Source organism: Papilio machaon, chromosome 8 (assembly GCF_912999745.1).
Source record: "Papilio machaon chromosome 8, ilPapMach1.1, whole genome shotgun sequence".
NCBI classification, from domain to species: domain Eukaryota; kingdom Metazoa; phylum Arthropoda; class Insecta; order Lepidoptera; family Papilionidae; genus Papilio; species Papilio machaon.
In genome coordinates, this window is record NC_059993.1 from 4157476 (window position 1) to 4181670 (window position 24195).

At 34.3% G+C, this 24195-nt stretch overlaps 3 protein-coding genes across 3 annotated transcripts; 1 reads left to right on the plus strand and 2 right to left on the minus strand.

Annotated features, from left to right (window-relative positions):
- Positions 1 to 81: 81 nt before the first annotated feature.
- Positions 82 to 7409, minus strand: LOC106720758 (cell division cycle and apoptosis regulator protein 1). Its single transcript, XM_014515536.2, has 15 exons — positions 6615 to 7409; positions 6137 to 6282; positions 5678 to 5903; positions 5102 to 5391; positions 4485 to 4734; positions 4026 to 4185; positions 3585 to 3910; positions 3280 to 3450; positions 2845 to 3081; positions 2385 to 2620; positions 2098 to 2197; positions 1880 to 1997; positions 1274 to 1509; positions 838 to 956; positions 82 to 452 (listed from the first exon to the last, which is right to left on the minus strand). Exons 1-15 carry the CDS (start codon positions 7263 to 7265, stop codon positions 275 to 277), a joined length of 3444 nt encoding a protein of 1147 aa, XP_014371022.2. The 5' UTR covers positions 7266 to 7409; the 3' UTR covers positions 82 to 274.
- A 719-nt stretch (positions 7410 to 8128) lies between these two features.
- On the plus strand, positions 8129 to 17634 carry LOC106720559. Its single transcript, XM_045678984.1, has 5 exons — positions 8129 to 8768; positions 12309 to 12369; positions 14021 to 14229; positions 16296 to 16458; positions 17278 to 17634. Exons 1-5 carry the CDS (start codon positions 8594 to 8596, stop codon positions 17360 to 17362), a joined length of 693 nt encoding a protein of 230 aa, XP_045534940.1. The 5' UTR covers positions 8129 to 8593; the 3' UTR covers positions 17363 to 17634.
- A 101-nt stretch (positions 17635 to 17735) lies between these two features.
- Positions 17736 to 23358, minus strand: LOC106720743 (odorant receptor Or1). The gene is made up of 5 exons (XM_045678951.1): positions 22379 to 23358; positions 20338 to 20434; positions 19704 to 19817; positions 18555 to 18710; positions 17736 to 17815 (listed from the first exon to the last, which is right to left on the minus strand). Exons 1-5 carry the CDS (start codon positions 23332 to 23334, stop codon positions 17762 to 17764), a joined length of 1377 nt encoding a protein of 458 aa, XP_045534907.1. The 5' UTR covers positions 23335 to 23358; the 3' UTR covers positions 17736 to 17761.
- Positions 23359 to 24195: the final 837 nt, after the last annotated feature.

The window sequence follows — 24195 nt, forward strand, 5'->3', positions numbered from 1 at the left end:
TGTATTAAACTTAAGTACCTAACTATTAAATACTGTAGAACTAATGAAAAAATCTCAATTTATATTATTTTGTAACTAGTTTCAATTAGTCCAACAATGATATCTTTCCCGTTGAGAGGTGCTGTTATTGCAGTTATAAAATATGTAAAACCTACATATATAGTATTAAAAAATTTCACCTTTTTCGACATCAACAGTGCGGTAGTAAGCTGACATAACTCAGTTTTCTTTTGCCCACCGGGTCAGATAACTTTGTCGGTCTTAATATTGTAACTTATTCTCTATCATCAATGTCCATATTCACTGAAGTTATTTCACTTTCTTTGTCTTTTCCATCACTTTCTTGCAACTTAATGTCATCAATAACTTTAACTTCACTTTTATCTGTAGATTTTTCTACATCTTTTTCAACTTCAGATTTTGATTTTTCAGCCTTTGTTTGTTTTTCCTCTCTGTAAAAGTTTTAATTGTTATATAACGTTATTTAAAAAAAATACAATCAACAAAAGGAGTGTCTGAACTACATTGTTATTAGAGAAATTGGTAAAACAATATTCCATCAGTTAGAAGATATTGTTGTATTGATTAACCATGAATTTCATGACCAAAAAACTATCATCAGCTCACTATATGTCCCCACTAAGGGGCTCAAAGTCTACCCTATGTTAGGGGTGACTAGGCCATAGTCAACCACGTTGGCCTAATGCTGGTTAGTTGACTGCACACATATCTTTGAATTTCTTTGCAGATATGTGCAGGTTGCTTATATTTTCCTTAACCAAATAGAATAATATTTTATTACGTGTTTAAACAATGGGTTTAATATTTAAAACTTACTTAGAAGGTCCATTAATAATTTCGACTACGTCATCGTCATCGTCGTACTTGATGTTGACGACCGCTTCTACTTTGCTCTGAATACTTTTCAATGTTGAATGGAATATCTTGGAACTTGCCTGTCACAAAACACATAATATCATCACAGTGAAATAATGGCAAAAGACAAAGCCGTCACTGCGATATTAAGGCATATTTAAGTGACTTTGCTTTTTTGCCAATTTATAGTATAAAAGAAAGAAAGCAATAATAAAAATACTAGAAGCTAGTAAAGCAATAAGTTTCCCAAAAATATTGAAATGGCACATATTACAATGGGAATTCAGAGTACTGAATAATTAAAAATTGTATAATTAATTTCAATGGCTTTTACGTTAACGTCTATTTTCAATTTTGTCCAAAAGGAAAAAAACTGTCAAATGATTGATAAAGTTACAGTGAGCGATGTGAGCTTGGCCTTGGCGGCGGCGAGCTGCGCGCTGAGGTCGGAGAGCTGTGTCTGCGCACCGCGCTCCGCCTGCTGCGTGGAGGCGGCGGCGGCGCGCGCAGCTCGCAGTGCCGCGCGCGCGTTCTCCAGCGCAGCGTCGAGCCGCGCGCGCTCGCCCGCCGCCCGCCCGGCCGCCTCCACCATCGCACCCACGTCTATCACCCGCGACTTGTATACCACAATACCTGACAAATACAACTATTTCAGTTACATTTCTCTCGTACGATATTCAGAGCCGTCAAGATATTTTAATACCTCTATACAGTAGTCTTAGTCATTAACAAAGATTTTTATGTAAAATATTGTGCTATCTTAATCTTGCTAATATTATAAATACAAGTTTGGATGTATGGATGGGTGGATGTTTTTTACTATATCTTCTAAACGGCTAAATGAATCTCGATAAAATTTGACACAGTTGTGGAAAATAGTCATAGAAGAACACATAGCCTACTAATAAGTGTTATTAATCACTGCACGTACGGAGTTGAGGGCGACAGTTAGTTTATTGAATTGACTAATGAAAAGTGGAAATCGATAATCATTTTTATTTACCTGTATCACTGACATCTGCAGTAACTGACTTCTCTTTGCCATCTTCATCGACTGCTTTACCAAATACAGGCAAAAGTTCCCGATTACCTGCAGCGATAACAGCTTCTAGTTCAGCAATCTAAACAAACATATCACAAGTTTTAATATAAGGAAATCTCAACATGGTCAACAGTGTACTTCTTTTCATTTCACTTTAATTCATTAATATATTGACTCACATGAGGTGGGACGTCGCTAGCAGCTGATGTATCTAGTGGTAGATCCTGCATAGCATCTCCAGCTCCCGAAGCCAGGTCTTTGATAGCTTGTGTTAGTAACCTTTATGAAAAAAAAACTAATTTGTAGTATAACAATACTCTGAGGACTGTATTAGAAGCCCATGTATATGTAGGACCCCAGCAAATGGAGGTCTGTGGTCTCTACCTACCCCTCTGGGTTACGGGAGTAAATTGTTGTAGTATACATAGATTTGTACTGAAAATTTAATAAAACAAATACAACTTACTTATAGCTAAATGTATCTTTTATGCAGACTTTCTCAAGTATAGCTCGTATCTGTGACCTAGACAGTTGTAAGCCAAGGCTCATGAACAGATTCTGTAAATCCTTCTTAGAGATGTTGCCACAACGAGATGTATCAAAGTACACGAGAGATAACAGCAGGTACGGGTCCGGAGGTAGATCCACTCCGCGACTCTTGCGCTTTGGTGAACTACTTCTTTCATCATCACTGTGCGAATCCTGAGGTAAAAAAAATACTAAAATTAAATGCTCTGCTTTTTTGGAAGTGAAAACGTAGTTGAAACTAGAAAAAACTTATAAAATAAAAAAAGTCCATGAAACAAATAATTTAAAACTAGACCACAATCAAATGTAAATTAATATAACATTTTAAATTTATTTTAATAATTTATTATTAAACTACACGAGTGATTAAACATACAAAATATTTTATTTTGACTTACTTTTCTTTCACGTCTTCTTGAATCTCTGCCTCTATCTTCTTTCCTATCCTTGTCATTGTTTTTGTCATCTTTCTTCTCTTCTACCTTTTTCTCATCTTTCTTCTCTACCTTTTCATCTGTCTTCTCCTTGTCTTTCACATCTTCAGTTTTTTCGGGCAGTGTGTAAAGAGTTTTGTATATGTAGAAACCAAAATCTCGCATCAGCATTTCGTTAAATAACTCCGCAAATACAAATAACTGAAAATTTTAATAAATTAATTAAATAAAAAAACTGAAGGTTTCAAATAGAAAAATATTAACAAACATGTATATTAACACTTCATAACTATTAAAACTAAGCAAGTAATTAATAAGACCAATTATTTTGTATTCAAGCTTCAAAAAAATCATGTGGATTAAATTACATTGTACACAAATACTCATATAAGAACTAACCTCAAAACTATGTTCCTTGTTGTCTGTAATTCTGTAATCCAATAACAATGATAGAGTAGCAACACTGCAAGTAAACTTGCCATTCTTGGCTGTATTGGACGGGTGTACAATGATGTGAGGTGTAGATGGCAACTCATATCGTAACTTGACTGCTTGTTTTTCTTTCTCCAACTAAAATAAATAGAAATTTTATAGTATTCACATTTTTTTTACATATTATAAATAATAAACTAAATATGTATACAGTTGCATTTAGATTTTTACACATATTATGAAGGTATTCTATTCAATTTGTTTGCTTTTACCTTTTTCTTTTCTTCCTCTAATTCCTTTTCAGTTTTAGGTTCTTTAGGTTTTTCTTCTTTTTTTTCAATTGCTTCTATTTCTACAGAATTATCTTTGTTGTTTTTGCTGTCTTCTTGTTGCATTATTGCAGTGTTATTTTCCACTTGTGCCTCTTCTTTCGTGTCACTTTCTTCCTCATGATTTTTATTTTCTGTTTGTCCAGCGTTTTCATTTTTATTTTCTGCTTCATCATCTTCTACCTCCATAATGTCCTCATCTTTACCGTCCTTTTCTTTTTCAATTTTAAGAAGTTTTGACAAACGGGACATTAATTGAGTTCGGAGACCTGTTGGAAGAAAGAGATATTTACTTTGGAACCCCATCTATAGCTGCATTTGTTGATTTTGAAGAAATAGGTGAACAAACATAATTCTAATAAAGCAGAATGTATATAATATTACCTGTGGAATTAGCATTCCGAGCCTGTAGTTCTTGTCGCAGTTGTTCCACTGTTAGACTACGCAAGTTAATATTTGAATAGTGTGTTGGCTCCGGTTTCAGTTCATAGTCCTCATAGTTTTCATCAATGGTTATTGTTGTATTCTCAAAGCTTGTTGCATCCTAAAAACACATGTCGCTGTCAATACAAATAGTATAAAGAAATATGTTTTAAGGCAATATGAGGGATGGTGATTTAAATGATTTCGGTAAATTTACATATAACTCAAAGATCTAAAAAGGATTTCAAAAAAAGTATTAATGGGATGATTGTGTGAGTGGTGTTGTGTGTGAATTATCGAGTGTGTCGAATTCCGGCCGACGCCAGTCCTACTGTAGTGTCGGCAACAGGCGCGGGATCCGTCTCCGTCCGTTAAGATGCGCGCAGCCGGATACAAAACCAAACAAAACTGGGAACAAACAATTTGGGATTTCTCCGCTGAATCTTCGCAACTCGGCCCCGGCGCGTCGCCCTTGGGGTCCGGCTCCGGCTCGTCGCCGTCGAGCTGACGTAATGTCGCGTCGCACGCTGCTTTATATCGCTCCTGAACCGTGGTCCAGTCGACACGCGACGGCTGCGCCGACCACACGTCCGGCAGGAACAACACCACACACTCGAGTCTGGACTTGCCGCTGCTCTCGCGCCAGTAGTAAAACTCCACCATTCGGTACCTGCGCGGGTAATTCAGTTGTATTATGCATACTCACAATACGCGAACGCGGTGACTCCTGACATAGACACGACACATCCTGTACGAGAGTCAACAAACTGCTCTTGTTAGTACATCTCTGCATCCAATTAGTTGCGCCATTCGCGATGTACGAACTCCGTACTCTCACAAAATGAATGTGTGCTGTACTATGATCCATTCAACAAATAGCTATGAATAAAACTACAGTAATAACAATTTCACTCGTAAGAAAAGAAGTAAAAAAAAATAGAAATTACTTGTAAGATTTTATCCATAACTATCCCTTAAAATGATCTGGAAAAATCAGGACTCAGGGAACACCAGTATTTTAAGAACAAAACACTCACCATTGGGTACAGGATGATAAATCTATGCCTGTGAGTGCCTTGCATGTACGTATTGCAGTTTTCACTAACACTCCAGGATCGGACTGAGGATTTTCACCATCTAAGGAAGGGCTCCAAGGACCACCTATTGCAAAATTTTCACCTCCTTTCCCCTTCTGTCCTACAAGAAACTTGATCAATCGCGTGGGATGCAACGGTGATTTAGTCACTCGTTTATCTTTATCATCTCCTCTTGTTAGACCACACTTTTGATAGAGAGATTCCAAAGTTGGCATGCTGATTAACATCACCTAAAACAACATTTTTACTTAATTATTAATTATAAATTCAAATGAAAATTGAAATGGAACTGCTCTAAAACTCTTAGGGAAGAATGCTAATGAAGCTAAAATGTTCTGAAAGGGGTGTTTATGTAGTCATCAGTCATTTTAAGTAGGCTTCTTAACACCAAAAAAAATTAAGTTATATGAAAATAATTTTATTTTTGCACAGTTAATTTAATTATGATGACACTTTCACAAAAGAAACAGAGACTATAGTTCTGTAAAAATATTGTGTACAGGATATTATACTAACCTTGGCTGAAAATCTATAATCAGCATCAGGTGGTTCCAGAACAGAATCATTACGGTTTGGATTTTCCGTCTCTTTGCTCATAATATGATATGAACATGGATTATTGAGTGAAAATGGTGCTTGTGGTGGGAATGTTTCTCCCCATCTTACATGTGCATTGAAAAAATCAGATGGTATATATAGATTGTTATACCTCTGTGATAGTCCAGGTACATCGGCTTTATGACTGCAAAAGGTTAAGGATGACTTGCTATCAATTAAATTGTGTAGTAAAATAAAAAAAAAAGTTATTAAGAAGTTAAGGGATTGATAACTTACCAACAATGCTTGAATAGAAAAAAAATTAAACCTGAGTTCGAAAATTCGAACTCAAAATAAAATGCTGATCAGTGCTGACAAATCTTTTTGTTTTCTGTTGCATAATTACAAGTTTATAAACTTAACAGGATAATAACTTACATATCAAGTGGCATCCGAGGAACTCGAACATACTTCACGGGTGATGGCTGATGGACAACTGGACGTTTACGTGGTGGAGAATCTCTACGGTTGCGACTGTCACGTCGTTCACGGGATCGTGAACGACTCCTTGTTCGAGATCGTTTCTAAAATTATGAGTAAATACAACTTGTAAGTATCAGTGTTGTGGCTTTATTTCCTAATTTACAAAAAACATATGTTTAAATAGCTTTTTTTACGTTTACAAACTATATCTTAGTGTAACTGTATGAAGTAACAGTTATAGGTTGTATTAGCCCTAGGTGAGATTTCTACAGTGCATGTTTTTTTATACCATGCCTTTGAAGAGGTTATCAGAGTAATATGAAACTGTTTAATTCAGTCTTGTTGCACCCCTTCCTGTCTAGCGTACTGGGTGGCCACCCAACCACAACCTACCCTAACACCAACATTAGCAGTAACCAGTATGAATACCTACCCTTTCCTCTCTGCGCGACGGCCGTTCGTCACGTCGCGATGGCAAAGGCTTTTTGGACGATGGTGGAGGCACAGCATTGTAAGAACTAGATTTAGGAGGATTCGATTTCTGAGTATGATTAGACTTCGGCAAAACTTGTACACGGGTAGCATTCCATTTGAAAGGCATGTTAGAGTTATAAGTTGCTTCAACTAGCACCCGATCGTTGATCTTAGGTATAATACCTTTTGCACAAACAGATGTTTGATAGAAAACATCATGATCAACAAAACCAAAATCATTATGAGTCTTAGTGACTGTGCCCGTAAATACCCGCTGTTCAGTTCCCTGTTGTGGTTGATTAGGTTGTGCGTTTTGATACAAACCCGGGTTCATACCACGTGGTGCTGGGTACGCAACAACATTGCCCGGGTACATCTGACCTTGAGTCATTTGATTCATTTGCATTTGTCCTGCCATCGGCATTCCTATACCACTTTGAGCTTGCATCATGCCAGTATTAAATACTGTTTGTGTTTGTTGAAAAGGCATCATGCCTTGTTGTGTCATCATTGAATTCGGATCCATTATTTGCGGGTTTATGCCGGTAATGTTTGTATTCACATTTGATCTCGCCCAAGGCGGATTTTTCGCCCCACTATTTGATTGCATTATTAAGTATTTAGAAAATACTTTTGAAAGGTACACTATATATTTATAATTAACACTTTATTTATTTTTAAACACTTTAGTTATGATAACCAAACTAATGAAAAACATCATCAATTAACAAAATGGCCGATTTGAAAAGCTTGGGTTGAGCCAGAGACAAGTAAATTATAGTTTATGGCCAAGTGCACAAAGAGCATGTAGGCTGTTATAGCCTTTAAAACACGTGAAATGGAGATAACGACAGCATTCTTCTTCTACTTCTATCTCAAAACAGAAGCATTAAAGTTTTTGTTTTTGTTTCCTTATAAAAAAATCCTTCATATTTTCAAATATATCTATAATACAAATTTTATGAATAAGACCACTTGTTATATCATTATTTAGAAACGGTTACTGATACAGAAAGTTTCCACATTCTTTTTCTTCACGTATTCAAGGTTCATGGTATTGAATATTGAACGCAAAAGTGTACTTAATTAACTAGTTCTAAAACGCTGTCAACAAGTTTATAACAAAATTCTCGTACGTTTATGCTCTACAACTAATCTGGCTTGTTGAAAAGTATAAGATGCTTTTATCAGTGGACTTTGTTTTTCTTTGTAAAATCGCAAATCAACAAGATGTATATAATAATATATGTAAATAATTGTACATATGTATAATGCGAACAAAAATTATTATATCATTTACTCTAGACTTACTAGAGTAAACGATATAATAATTTTTGTAAAAAAAGGTAAGTAACAAAAAAAAATATATTAATAAAAAACATCACTGTGGCTGTCGGATGTCTATGTAGTCCGCTGAGTTGAGATCAACTTCATCAGTCATCACTCAACTATAATTCAGTAGCTCATAGCGCTTGGACGTATGTGCGTGTGTCACGACGTAACATTTTTGCGCGCCAAATATCGGTGAACGTAATATTTTTTAACTGATTATGTTTTAAAGTTCTTAAATATGTTATTGCGTAATTTTTAGCTCTTATTCTATTCTTTATATTAATTTTAAGTCGAGATAAAATAATTATTGACATGGTTATAAAAAGTTTCAAGGCAGTGCGATATTTAAGTATTTAGGCATTGGGCCAAACTTTAGATAAACATTACGTTTGATGCATTTAGTGACAAAGTTTAAAGTTTATAAACAACAAAACACGACGTTCGAAATTTTATAAGGTGTTTTATAAAGAAATAAAAAATAAAAATATAACTCTTGGCTATTTTTAACATGGTTGCGAATGAAAGTGAAAGTTTTTATAACTCTAAAAGGGTGAATTATTTTGTGTGATGTAACAAATTTATTTCGTGGTGCGTTTAACATTAATTATGAGTGTTGAATCATCGAAGCCAATTCGTAGTGATGCGGGTGAACCGGAGCCACAAGACACAACAATTAGGAGTCCATCAATAAGGGTCACTGCGCCGAAGAAATCTTTGGCACTGAGATTATGGGTGCTGTTGCAACCGCTGGCAAGATTATGGGGCCTTATTACTGCTGTTGGTAAGTATACAACAATAAAATGTATTCTAATGTAATTCAATGTTTCAGTTAGGTATGAGTTTTCGTGTGTGCAAAACTTTTGTTGAATACTTTAAAATTGATAAAATTCGTGAATAAAATAGATACTTTGAACGTCACTTACTTTATGTTTTTATATTAACTAGAATTGCCTTTTTTATCTGAGCTTCCTCCGATTAACCATTTTGCCGGTCGGCAGTTTGATTTATCAGACAGAACATTTGCTACTGTTATTAGTTTACTAATGAAATATTGATTAACTAGCTGTCGTCCGCGACTCCCTCCACGCGGTATTAAAAATAAAAACTTATTAGTAGTTTATATGTTCTTTCATACTATGTGCTACATCTGTGCAAAATGTCATTAACTGGTGAGCCGTTCCGGAGATATCTTCAAACAAAAAAACAAAACAGAGAACAGAGAACGGAGAACGGATAACGGAGAACGGAGAACGGAGAACAGACAACAGAGAACATAGAATAGAACAAAGAATAGAAAAAAGAACAGAACAAAGAATAGAACAAAGAACAGAACAAAGAACAGAACAAAGAACGGAACAAAGAATGGAACAAAGAACGGAACAAAGAACGGAACAAAGAACAGAACAAAGAACAGAACAAAGAACAGAACAAAGAACAGAACAAAGAACAGAACAAAGAACAGAACGAAGAACAGAACAAAGAACAAAACAAAGAACAGAACAAAAAACAGAACAAAGAACAGAACAAATAACAGGGAACAGGGAACAAGGAATTTCAAAGGAATTTCATATTTTTATATCAAATTAGCAGCCTTGAAAAGAAGTTACAAGCTTCTAACTGTTAAAATGACGATATTTCCATACAAATTACCATTCCCACTTTCAACCCCTTACAACCCCTTTTTCGCGTTAAAATATAGGCTATATCCTTCCTCAGGCTCTAGACTATCTGTGTACCAAATATCATTTAAATCGGTTCAGTAGTTTTGGCGCGAAAGCGAGACAGACAGACAGAGTTATTTGCGCATTTATAATATTAAGTAAGGACTAGTAAGGATTACATGCAATTCCGGCATAAGCTTAACGACGCTTATAACGACGTTCCAAAACGGAATTATATGAGCAAAGAAAAAAGGAGTACCGGTAACCGACAAGGAAGTATGCCAGGATTGTGCCGCTTACTTAGTGATTTTTGCCTATCCTGATTTACGACCGGAGACGTTTAACCAAGCTCACCTACGTCTTTTAAGAAAAAAAAAAACTATTATTTTTCTCTTTAACACTAAAAAATAGTATTTGATTATAAGATTCACATACGTAATGTAGTTTCTTATTTACTGAGTTCAAATGTAAGATCACATAAAGTCACAAACAAAAGTCTTTTACGTAATTGTGACGTGCGTTTATTAAACGTGGGCATATTTTGTATAAATTGAATACACTAACATTTTCTTGACGAGTAACCGTGGATTTCTGAGACCAAAACCTTTTTTAAGACATATTATCTCTGTTTTGTCAAAGATAAATGACAAGGATGACGATATATTTTAAACGAAGATTTTGGTCTCAAAAACAAACGAAGTAAAATAGGAAAGAAAATTTTTTTTCCTAGATATTGTACGTATATTTAAATGTTTGTTTTGTAATGCGTATTGTTACATCTCATAAATAATTGTCAAGGTCTCGTCAGTCATCAGCAGGAAAACTTGTCATAATTATTGTTATAGAGTTAAGGAGTGCATAATAATTTATTATTGTCTGATAAATCTTTTAGTTTCTATGTATAAAGTTTTCCCTTAAATATTAATACTGGCATTGGAGAGAACTTATCGCCTTATAAAGCTTAGATAGATTAGTAAATCTGAAAAATTACTATTAATCTGGGAAACATTTTCGGAAATTAGAATTTTCACTGCCGAACCGGAAAACGAATAAAATTATCTCTAAATGCAGGCAATAGCCTAATAAAATAGTTAACGCGAGGGAGCAAAATTAAAATATTAACGGACTTATTATTAGGGCTTGGGTCAGAAGTAAGTATTTATCGGAAAAAAAATATAGTAATAAATATAGTCTATGTCACCCGGGGATAATGTAACTTTCCAATAGTGAAAGAATTTTTTAAATCGGTTAAGTACTTTCGGAGTCTATTCAATGCAAACAAACATATAATCAAATTATTATTATTACATAATTAGGTACTTAAACTTTGCTTCATAAACCATTTAGTATAATTTGGCTATGCGATCTATATTTCATAAGTTTAAATATATTAATTTTATTATATTATGTATGGATGGATTGTGAGAAAGAGGATACAAAAAAAAAGGAGTGTACTCAGATATTACGACAGTTAGAGATGTATGGAAAAGAAGTACACACTCTGCCTACTCTCCGTAGGGAAAAGGACAGTATGATGATGATGATGATAAAAATATGGTGCACATTAAGGCATTGAAGCAATAAATACAATGATGCATCTTACCAAGGCCCTATTAAGAAGCCCTGTTACTAATATATCATCAGGAGTAATCGATCTTAACGAACGACATCAATTGTTTGCAATTGCCGTTACGTTTTTATGTACATTGATAAATTATATAACACATTATGTACTTTAAACTGATAACGAATGTTCGTTGAAAAATAATACTGGCGGGTTACACTTCCTCATTCTCAAAGTAAGATGTCGAAAATAATTAAATACACATATGTTCGCATAGAAGTTGGTCTCTGGTGAAAAATGAGTTCTTGCAAAAAAATATATTAACAAACACCATTTAATCACAACTCCACGTGTTATCCTACTTCCTACTTACACATCTAACATTATAGGTATTTTAATTAAGTTACTAACATTAAAAAAATTGTACTAAATGATTTCGTGAAAATTATAATTTGTTTCGTAGTTACTTCACAAAAATGCAACACACTGTAGAGTATAGACCGAGGAGGCATTTTTTATTTAACATTTTAATGATGACAAAAGACAATCGTCATCAAAATGAAAGTAGAATAAGCGAACTTTACAGTCTAGTATTTCCATTCTTTCAATATTGTTATGTATGAGAGCTTTTTATTGTGACCTACTTTAATATTGTAATGGGAAGAGTCAGCGCTACGCGATAGCACATAATGTATGTTTCATTAAGAACATTTTGTTGTTTGAAATCTATACAAATTGATAATATCAGAAACAATAAAACTAGTCGTATTTCTGTTGAAAATGTGACTAGGACTTAATTTTAACTAGGTCTAAAAATAATCTAGTAAAAATCTCAAAAATCTATGTCGATTAACTTGAAGTAAAACGGCAACTGTTTTTACAAACAAAATTGGAAATGTAAGCTTAAATAAGCTGTAAATTTTAATTTAAAATATAGTGTTTAGTAAAAAATATGAAGGTATACGTAATAGAAAATACTTTTGGGAAATCTTATTGAAAAATATTTAATTACCAAATACTTGGAGGTAATTAGATATGTGTACAAAATATTATATGTATGTTATGAACTTATTTAATGAAATAATGACCGTTGCAGTTCTGAGTGGTGCCGGAGCAGAACTAATGGTGCTTGGGTACGAAGTTGCGCCGGGCTTCTTGTAAGTATTTTTTTTCTCTATTCATTATTTTTAATAACAATTACAAACCGTATCAATAAGATTTCACGTTAATTTAATTTAATGTAACAGTAGCGTATTTTCACCTGCGTATTAAGTCGCAAATGTGACACAATAATTACACGTGGAAAGTAAAAACAAATAATAACAATTATTTAAAATAATTAAAATTATTTATGATAATTGTAATTTTATAATCATCACGTTATACAAATGTACTAATAAATCAGCAGTTTTCTATAGCAAAAGGTGGCAAACGAGTAAGTGGCCACTTGAATTCGCCAAAATAGATGAGTGATCGTTGCCCATGGATGTAGATATACATTTGCAGGTTAGTAGCCTACCTTTAATCGACACTAGCCGTTGCCGTTACCATTATGTTACTAGTCTATGATCTTATTCTCTAAAAAATATTCTAGTAAATTCAAATTCTTCAAAATGCATTTCGTTACAAGAAAATTGTAAGTGAAGTCTTTCACTTGAGAGCTTTTGTTCCTAAAATCTTTACGAAGTACGATTAAAGTTAGTTCACTCACGTAATATCTTTGTACCGAAGTATCTTGTTAGATTTGCCTACCGCCCGTGCTTGCGTAGATTTATTTGATAAAAATCCTCGTCTGCTGGAAACAGTTATAACTTAGAAAAATTAAATTTGTCGAGACGTAATTTTGGATGGTAATAAAAAAAGCGAAGATTTCTTTTCATCTTAGTGTCGAGGGACGCGTTTAAAACACCTATTTAAGTAACTTTGTCGTGTTTGAGGCAATATTGTGACTCCTAGGGTGTTGTTTTATGTGCGCGTCGCTCCGTGCTTAGAAACAAGGCTCGTTAGTGCTCCTTACGCATAGTGTTCATTAACCTGGAATTCAAACGAGAAAGTTCCTGTTGTTTTTAAAATTCTAAGGTAAATTGTATATATGATTATAAAATATCCGAGTGTTTGTTTCTTCAGACGATTATTTAAGTTTGCAATTCTTAAAAAGACCAACTTTACACCATGAAATTAAATGAGTTTTCGTTAAATAAACTATTTACTACATGGATAAAATCAGTGATTTGTTAATCAGTTAAGTTTTGTTTCAATTCACCCCGTTTTACGTTATGATATTTTGTTTTTAATTATTTTTTAAGTATTGTAATCTTATATTTCGTTCGTTTGCATTTTCTCCGTCTTAAGTTTTTAGCTTCAAACTTAAGTCATCAATATTTAGCGTGCAATGTGTGAAAACTTTTTATGAGTGCTCTTGAAATGTGAGACATTTTTCTGGTAGGGTCGTAAAAATTCTTACTTCTGACGATGAATGATATGGAACTGAAGTTAAGCGAATTGTGATACTTTCATTACAGTTAGGGAAACCTGAATAGAATTTAATTTAAAATTGTTTAAATGAGTTTATGTGCATGAGTTTTAATAATAATTTATTTTTGAAAGTTTTCTTAATTGATCCGTAAAGACAATAAGTCAATGTGATTACGAAATAACTGGCCGAGTCCAAAATTGTTTAGTTAGAATTAGGTAAGATGAAGTTGCAATCACCACATCTTTATAATCAATTTATATATAAAGGAGATCTACTAAATTATACACGACATCTACAAATGGCTATCATCACAAGTAACATTTTATATGTAGAGTTGGCGCGGCTCTCGTGTTCCTGTTGGAGACGATGTGGGTGGCCGCGCTGTTCGTGGACCTGCTGTGCAGACGCGGGCAGTACACGCTGTCTCTGCGCTGCTGGGACTTCGCGAGGTGGTCGTGTGGACGTGCGCGTGCGCCGTTCTACGCATGCGCTGCGACCGCTATCTTGTTTGCTAATCTGACAATACTTGCTGCCGTTGCAGGTATGACTGTAATTGGTTGTATTGCCATTCATTATTTTATAATGATATGTGTTTGAAAATGTTCCTGGACATTTATTTTTCGATAGAAGTTATGATTTACGTAAAATGCATAAGGTTAAAATAGTTTAGTAAATTAACGTAACAGTTACCGGTTTTCCCAATTTTCCAACATGCGCTACGGAAAGTTAAAGGATCTTGAGAAAAATTTAGTAAGCAAAGCCTTTCATGTCATTCTTAAAAAGCTTTTTGTACTCGAAAAAAAAAGAAATTTGAGTGGAAAACCGTATAAAGTTACACACGATAGTTACATGACACACTTGCGGCTAGCGACAGTCAGAAGAGATTGGAAGCTGTTGCCAACTTGCGAATTTTCCGCGAATAAAAAAGACAATTGGGGCCAATCCACTTAAATGATTTCTATCTTAATATTCTTTTTACTTTAAAACTTATATTCATTTATGTTTTTAAAGTCTGGTATAAAAATGCATTCAAATGTCTTCTATTATATAATTGATAGAACTCACACCAAGTCTAATATGAACGTGATTGAAATAATCTAGGATCACCTTTGAACATCTTTCCCGTCGCCAATAATAAGAATTCCGGCTAATGGCAAATCTCCAGTACTGCACACAAAGTTCATATTAAATTTAGATTATTCAGTACATATATGAATATTAATAGTATATTGGAGCGTCGGCGGCTCAGGGGTTAAGCACTTGACTTGCAATCTGCAGGTCCTGGGTTCGAATCCCGCCATGTACCAATGTGTTTTTCGATTTTCGATTTACATATGTACATTTATCCGACGTTCTTACGGTGAAGGAAAACATCGTGATGCAACCTGCACATATCTGAGAAGAAATTCAATGATATGTGTGAAGTCAACCAACCCGCACTTGGCCAGCGTGGTTGACTATGGCCTAGTCACCCCTAAATTGGGGTAGGCTCCGATCCCCTCGGTGGGGACGTATAGTGAGCTGATGATGATGATATGAATATTTATTCATGCACATGGTATACAGTTACAGAAATAATAACAGTTTAAATTGATGATACGATACAAGAATGCAGTTATTAATTCTACAGAGAGTGACTATATCGAGAAGAAATGCTAAGAATGCAATTAAAATATGTAGATAAAGGAATATGGATACTATTTTAGTATACTATGACCAAATGAATTATTAGTAGACTTCTCACATTCTAGTATTCGTTAAAAAATGTATCTTAACTCTATACTCTATTAAGTGCTGTATTTTTTTAATCTATTTACTTTTATTAGACCGTCATTATTTTCTTCTTTAATAGATATATGAATTGTGAGAAATGAACCAGCATTTTCATATAAAAAATCGCATACAGGGAATTTCTTGTTGAGTTTTTTTTAAATAACGATGGCGCGCTGTTAGCAAAAAACACGTCGAAAAGACCGGGACATAGCAAACATAGTTTTACATTTTGTTGGGACAGCTTTGATCTTTTGTCGTGGGTTTTAAAAATTTGAATTGTTCCGAAAGTAAGGGGAACGCGGGGTGCAAATATACATTGCTTTTTATTTCGCTTGCTGTGATAATTAAAAATTTATTTTAGTTTCAAACAAATATGTTGACCTTAAACTACTTACCCAAAACAGCCTTTATAGAATAGCCACGTACACATTAATAAAATAAAATGAATCAAAGCAACTTAGTGCTCTACAATTCGTGTAGAGTCTAGAACATCAGCAAAAAATACTACGATTAGTCATTTTGTTTTTAACTTTAGAAGGTAAGAAGGTAAAGATTTCGAACAGATCGGTAGAAAGAAAAATCTATCAAGTCAAGGTATTTTAGCTAGGCGGGGTAAGATTTCGATAGATTTTTACGGAGCCCTTTTTTTACAATGCGTTTAGGAGGAGGAGGGGTATTTAACAGGGTTGTGTGAGACTTTCTGTCCAGCACTCTGGGTGGTCACTAAAAAGCGCTTTACTCTAACGCCTTCACCGTTTAGTAGGATGAGATACTTAAGAAACCGTAATCTATCGATTTTAAATAGGTTAGCCGTAACATATATTTTTTTACTAGGTGGCTTACTACTAGTGTTGGCTGCATTACGGGCTGCGGCGCCATTCTCTCCATTCGCGACACATGGGCCGCATCACGCGCGCGCCGGCAGCTCCTTGCTCAGCCAGCACGACTCCCCAATACCTGACGTTTTCTATAACGCCGCGCATTCTGCTGATGACAGGTTTGTTCACACCAGCTTTACAACTATACTAACTGGTCTGACCCTAAATATTGAAAGGAAGATCACGCTGATTTGGTAGTAGCCTGAGACATCTACTTTTGATAGAATGTCTATACATTTTTAAATATTTGGCTTGATTTGATAATTTTAACATGTGATATGTGTCTGCCATATTCATAATGTAGAGTATGGCTTTTGAACGATATAGGTTTCGATGGTCTTAATTCGGTTCCCACGTTCAACATTACTTTGAAGCGACTTTCAGCAGCAACGTTTGTATGGAGCTAAAGCGGTTAATATAATACTTACGTTCTTAAAAACGTATTACAATCAAGTTATAATTTCTAGTGTCAATTATTGATTAATAAAATTGCTTTCGATGCAAAGTAAGTTATTCACAACGCAAATCGAATAATTAATTTACAATTTAAAACCATACAAATCTACGGGTTCTGTATTTTGTTCCCGTTACTCAGCCGACTCCCAAAGGTCTTGCTCTACAAAATTTAATCTCTATGCTTTCAAATCTACGATAGGTTTGCTCAGTATAGATGGAACCTTATAAAAGAGGTCTATTGACATATATCTGGATTCATAATTCTTTGCTTTGATTTTGAACAGATGGTTAGGGAAAAATACTAACCTGAATTAACATAGTACAGTTGGGAGAGTGTATTTAAAAGTATCAATTATAGGAACTACTAATCAAGGATTTAAGAAATATTCTTTTGTATTTGGCTGCTCTATTATTACGAATCATGGTAAACTGGAGGATGGTTGCTGAAATAATCGTGTTGAAATAAGTTTATTTTTTTACAGATGTGAAGAAATGACAGTTCTCGACATAAAGACACCGGAGAAATCACGATCGACAACACCAAAGCAGTCTCTTCTTGAGATCTGATTTATCAAGTGTATTTTTCTCATTTCGTTTTTAGCTACTACGCGTGCAGAATAACATGACACTCAGACATATTCGATGTTTGATTGAGATGATTGGATCTTACGTTTAACTTCCCGCGGACTCTCTTGATCCTTCAGTGACGTCATTGGATGAGGTGAACTGTTATTGCGCACGTGTTATTTAATATTAATTATAAAGTAATGTTACAGAAAAACTGCGGCAAAATGTACGATTTATTCATTTTTCTATACTAGTTGTATTAATTTTATATTTAAGGGAACTGTGATAGTTTAGATTATAAATTTACTTTATGTCGAGTTTTATTTAATATTATTAGTATTTATTGATTCTATAAAATACATTTTGTGCATAATATCTCGTTTTATTTTCATTAAGATCTTAAACTTGCCGTTTGCTTAACACCGCGTAATAGGAATACGCCGCTTTCATTATCTGAAAAAAAAAATTACAGTATTCTTTGTATCACTAAAATAGCTTTAGCTAATAGAGAAATCTCAATTCGAGAAGTAGATTTTTACTACATTTTAATATTATGAATGCGAATGTTTGGATGTTTGAATGGATGGTTGGATGTTTGTAAGAAGGTATCTATATAACAGCTCAACGGATCTCTGATCGAATCGGATGAAATTTGGCGTAGATGTAGAGCATAATCTGGAAGAACACATAGGCAACTAATGATTATTATTTTTGAATTTCACTCGGACGGAGTCGCGGGTGACTGCTAGTCTTCCATAAAATAATCTTGGACTTGGACCTTGGATTATTATTTACTATATAAACTTGCCAATCGAGTTGTCAGCGCTGAACGTGTTAAGCGATTGTTTTTTATAGTAAAAGGCAAACGAGCTAACGGCCATACACCCGCATTTACAGATGCGATGCCTACCTTTAATCGACGGAGGAGGGGAAGAACCGAATGAGGATATTTCCTCTTTCTACCTAATCCGCAACCACTTCCCATCCCTTCCTCATCAGAAAAGGTTGGGCGGAAAGAGAAGAGGACTAAAATTAGTCCTCCGGTACGCACACTAATCAGAAGACACGGGGAATTACTTCCAATTCACGCCTGTCTTCTGTATTGTCGGGGTATTGCACCGCTTGAGTCCGCCATTGATGCAAAAGACGTTATTCCATTTTCAGTAGTGGATTGCGATACCGAACAACTTACTGATAAGAAGCAATCATTGTTCATATTAGCGAAACCGGCAGCTGTGAGATGCAGCGGCTTCTGAGCTCGCAACATCGTCAGCAGGAGCATCTTACGTACGCGCGCCGGCATGCGCTCCCATTGACACTCCATTACCGCATCAGCCACGCGCCTTGCCTGCAAATTGATTTACGAAGTATATGAAAGTGGACATGGAAGTTTAGTATTCAGTCGACATTAAGCAGTTCAGTCCAAAAAAAAAATTCAACGATCACCACTAGCCAGACATTTAGGTAAAGTTTTCGTTGGCTTTCTTTAAGCGTTTTTTTTTTTTTGGATGAATTCTATCTAGGTCTAATTTGATTAGATTTTATGTTGTAACATATATAAATTAACAAATTTAATTAAGTGTAAAAACTAGGCAAAATTTAAATTAAGTTCTTTCAAGTTCGTCAATTATAAAAGAAACCATACGCAATATAGAAAAAATATTTTAGTTCAAGTCGTTATAAAGATAACCGGCAAACGCATTTCAGTATCACAAAAAGTATAAAGAAGCGAATACGTGGAAAGTAAATCCCTACTCAGAATGTTATACCTTTTTTTCCATTCTTATTCGTAACTAGGTACTCCAGTGTCCTGGCAGCGTCGTTATCTTTTATCATGTATGTATTCTTTTTTCAATACATAAGCAGTCATTCATGCATACTACTCACGACGAAAACTTCTCAAAAGAATGGCTCAAGGTAGCATTGTCGCGTTCTTTATTTCTATGTTATGTGACTGTGAGATGAAACACGTACCAAGCGAAACGCCTGGAGCTGTATAACTCGTTTCAAGCACCTTTCTTTCTTACACCCCACCGTGTAATGGAAAGCACTAGAGAAAATTTGTTTTCGCAACAACACGTTTTACATCCGCTTAATCATTTGATCACAATATTGATGTAATCGTTTGTAACCATTAATTAGCATTTATCATAAAATGTGAAATTATTACATTATAACGTTTTATTTCACTGTTCTTGGTAATTTTTAAGATTAATCCACAAATCTAATTTTAAGACGACGGCGATTCGTTTTGCGTACCGTTGTAATTTTGTCTAGTAAATTAATGAAATAATATTTAAAATACTAGATTAATGTTATGATAACTTTTTAATCAACTTACTTGATAAGTGAGTTCGTTTCCTGTAAAGCATTGTATTGCAAGTTGAATGATCATTGCAACGAAGAATGCCAATGATGTTATTAAACGTACCGACTTGAAACTGGATGCATCTAACTGTAAAGAAAAAGTTTCTTCAGTTCAAAGTATACGTGCGGTGTATCTGGCTGGAGGCGGTATATACGAAATTTTAGAATTCAAAAGCTCTGGTCGGGATGTTACAAACAACGGTAGTGCTTTTGATCTTTTGTTAAATAAGCACGTTTTTGAAAAGTTCTTTAAAACGTTATTCATGTGGTAAATGAATTGTAATTTTCTTAGAGCTTAGAGCTTCTTCTTTGAAATGCAAAGGATTCATTTATAATTTTGCAATGTTAGTCATTGTAAAGAAAATAAAAAAAAATTGGCAAATATTTTTGTCCGGTCCTTCATACTTCTACTACATTTAAAGATATTCATTTTGTAGTCATTCTTGTTCTCTGGTTTTCAAGTCAACTATTTGTTAACGTAAGTTTCCACGGTCAAAATGCATGTAGTAATTTTTTTATTGGAGTTATTTCAAAGGTGTTAAGGCAGATGGCGATATATTTTTGCATTTGAGTAATTCGACAGTTGAAATCCATGGTTATTGTCGTACCGAAACTTGCACCATTACAGCACAAATGGCCGCCATGCTGGACAACAGTTGAGTCACGAAGCCGTATGAATACGTCACTGAGAACTTTTCCACGCAACTGTAAGATAACATGATAATATATAGAGGTTCTAATCTTACTAATATTATAAATGTTGTGCACCCTATATAATATTGTGCACCCTGTATATGACGGTATGAGCGATCTCACTTAGTTGTTGTTTAAAAAATTAATCTAAACTTACCTTCAGTTATATTTCATAGCGTAGTACCAAAGTGTCTGGACAAACCCACGATGGGTTTATAGACACTTTTAATATAACTTTGTATTTTGTACCCTGTTTAATATAAATAAATAAAAAAAAAAAATGTGAATGTTTGTATGGATGAATAGATGGATGGACTAATGGATGGATGGATGTTTGTTAGAAGATATTTCCAGTACAGCAGCATGGATTTCCCTGCACAAATGTAGAATATAGTCTGGAAGAACACATAGACTAATTGTTTTTTTGATTCCTTTAATATTTTTTTTGGTTTTCTGTTTAAAAATCATGATAAAATAACCTTCCGCAAGCTAAATATGTCCGTAACCTTATATGTATGTCTAAAGGCGATAAAAGTAGGGAAAAATGAAGTCAATTATCACATCATTACTTACCAACTCCATGAAAGAAATAAGTATACTCCGCGCTAGTTATGTTAATTTTGTATCATAAAGTACGTTTAACTCAATTATTCCGTTGTATAAATACTTTTTAGGGGACAGAACTAATTTTGCTTTAGGGGTAATACGGCTTATATTGCAAATATCAATTGTATTTTCTCAGGGTTTACTAACTAACGAAGCAAAATTAAAGGTCTTTGATGCAATATATCATTACACCTTTTTTTAGATTGTGTCAACGTCATATTGTTAACTATTCATTGAAGAAGTAACTACTAGCTCTAAGATTCTATCAATTCTTTTCATTTTCAGCAAACTTACATTGAATATGAAACGCGGATTATGTTGATTTCGGCGTGGGAGTAAGAAAAAAGCAGTCGTGTGACAATATTGGGTCGGTAATCCTAAGATATTGCACGGTGTCATATCCACACAAAATGCGGTCTCCCTTATTGCTAACATTGGCAGAGGATTGATATTTTTTCGCGCCGCGGGACACTGCCAAGCGCAGCCGTTTCAATACAGATTTCCTACTTTTTATTTAACCATCGACTCTCCCTAACTTCGCTCCTGGTTTTTATTAAGTAATCATATTTACATAAAACTAAGAATAGCAGTGTAAGTTCGTAGAATATTATGCCCCAGCAACATCTGTTTCACGAATGAGCCGACACGACCGGTGCGACGACCGTGGACGTGCGTGCATGACCACACAGAAGAGAGGCGTGAAGTGGAACTAATTCCGTGTTTCGTGTGATCTTTTCAAAATGAGTGTTTTAATCATAAGGTAATGCACCTCTCCCTTACTTCTAATGCTTATTTCTAATAATATTTGTCTAATTACAACTATAGTGAAGGAAGATAACTAAGACATTATTAAACACAATTAAAACTAGATTTTATGTATTTTAAATTGTCATAATACTTTTGTTTTATGTTGTTGAAATTGTATGTCCAACGCAGTAGTGCTCTGATAGACTATTCCACAAATTGCTAGTCTGGCGAGGATTTTGGCGCGAGCAATCTCACCAGTTAATTTACAACGCATTCTATAGCAGTTTAACATGGTTTGCGCGAATCGAACACAGCCCGCGTGCCAAAATGTACATGCTACTGGCCGTATATCGTGCGTTAGTGGATTTATGAAAAAAAAGTTTAATTAACCAGTTTTTGTGCCAGTAACAATTACTATTTAATAGCCTTTCCCCTTTATGGTCCTTGCGGAATTAAAAAAAAACTTTATTTCGAACACTAATAATCTTTTAGATCCGTTAAGTTTTCGAGTTACATAACATTAGTGAAATTTCGAGTCTGAAAGCACCAACGCATTAAACACCAATCTGTTACTACAATAAAAAAAACTAGTAAAAAGCTTACTTGATTAATAGTTGGTGTTGCTTAAAACAACTTTTCAGTACCGTCAGTAAACCCTCTTCAATTTCTTTATCTGATTTATACATTCTTATACTATTTTCTTTCATATCAAGATTGTTACTGGTATATTCGTTTGTCTGAATACCTTGATAAAGACTTTCAATGGCTCGATCATAGGCTGTTAGAAATGCTTCTTGTAGTATAGTGAATTGGCAGCTCATGTGGAGAATAACAGAACCTATGAATGTGTCAATCGTCATAACAATATGACCGGTCCACAACAAACCTATTGTTTCAAAGAGATAGGTAACAATGTACGGTCTTTCATTTTCATAGTTCCATGGTATGTAAATAGGTTGTGGTAATGTCCTTGGTGGTTTGCTTGTAGACTCGTTAAGTTGTAATATCTCTGTTTTCCATTTAATATCTCGTACAATACCATATACAGTAGTATTGCCAATGGTGAGCCATCCGAAAAAGAGAAATGAGCCCGTTAATATTTTTGTCACTTTAATCGTCCGACGAATCAGACCATTGTTCTGGTAGTAATCTTGCAAATCTATCTCTAAAGTTCGAACAATATCTTGAAGGTCTCGATTTTTAAAGAAGAATATATAGAGCTTTATAAGAGTAAGATCGTGTGTTACAACAAATGACAGACTGAACATAAATCTATCTAAATCTTTATGACCTATAAAAGGATCTATCGATTCCAGTCCTACGAAAATCACAACCCAAACGAGTTCTGTTAACAGAGCATAATAAAAGTACAATCCGGGAAAGTTGCGTGTGTTATTTTCGTCAGGATGATGCCACCAACCAAGGCCTAAAAATCTTAATAAAATATAATGGAAACCGAAATATCGTTTCGGTCGAGATACGTCTGAACTGTTCGACATTGTAAGAAATAATAACGAAACAAAATTCAACACCGAATAGAGGTTTCGATTACACCTCATTAATTTAAATTATTTAATTCGAACACTTCGAACTATGTAATTATTAGGTAAGAAATATAATTTATACTGGTTTAATCGCGAGAGTAATAAATTGGATTAAAAATTCGAAGTACTGTTAGCAACAAAAGATTTAACAATTAGTATTGTTGCAAACTAAATACGCTTGGGGGCGGCAGATGAATGGTGGTTATTTAGCTGATGATGTTGATGATATAATTAAGACAGAAGTAGTTTTTATTAAAAAACAAAAACTGATCACGTATAAAGTTTATGATGACTTAAAACTATCCACTTTTAAAAACGTCAAACAACCTACTACTGAAAAGGAAAAATTCGATCGTGTTGATCAAGTGATAAGACTACTTACATATGAGGCACAAAGTTTATTTAGGGTTATTTGTTAACGTGCAGTGTTGTTTACACAATGACTTCAGTTCAAACAGTAAGTACAGTACTTGTTATGTATTACATCAAATAGTAGTTTATGGAAAATTAGACGGTTCCTAATATGTAGGTAGGTACATAAAAATATAATTTAACAATACTTATTTCACTATAATAAATGTAAATTCAAAGTAACATAAGAGTTAATTCGCTGCAGCTTGTTAATTGCATTTACCAGCCGCGTAAACTTTGTGAGGGTTTAAGTTTTAATGAAATATGAAATAAGTGGGCGTATAAAAGAGGTTGGATAATAATACAGTTTGAGACTGAAGTGTGAACTGCGACATTTGAATATATATTTACTTCAATAAATATTTCATACTTTAGCTTTCACCGTAATCATCTATATAAAATTTTATTTATTACTAATTAACTCTATTTTATTTCTTATATAAATATTGATAAATAAGCAAAGTT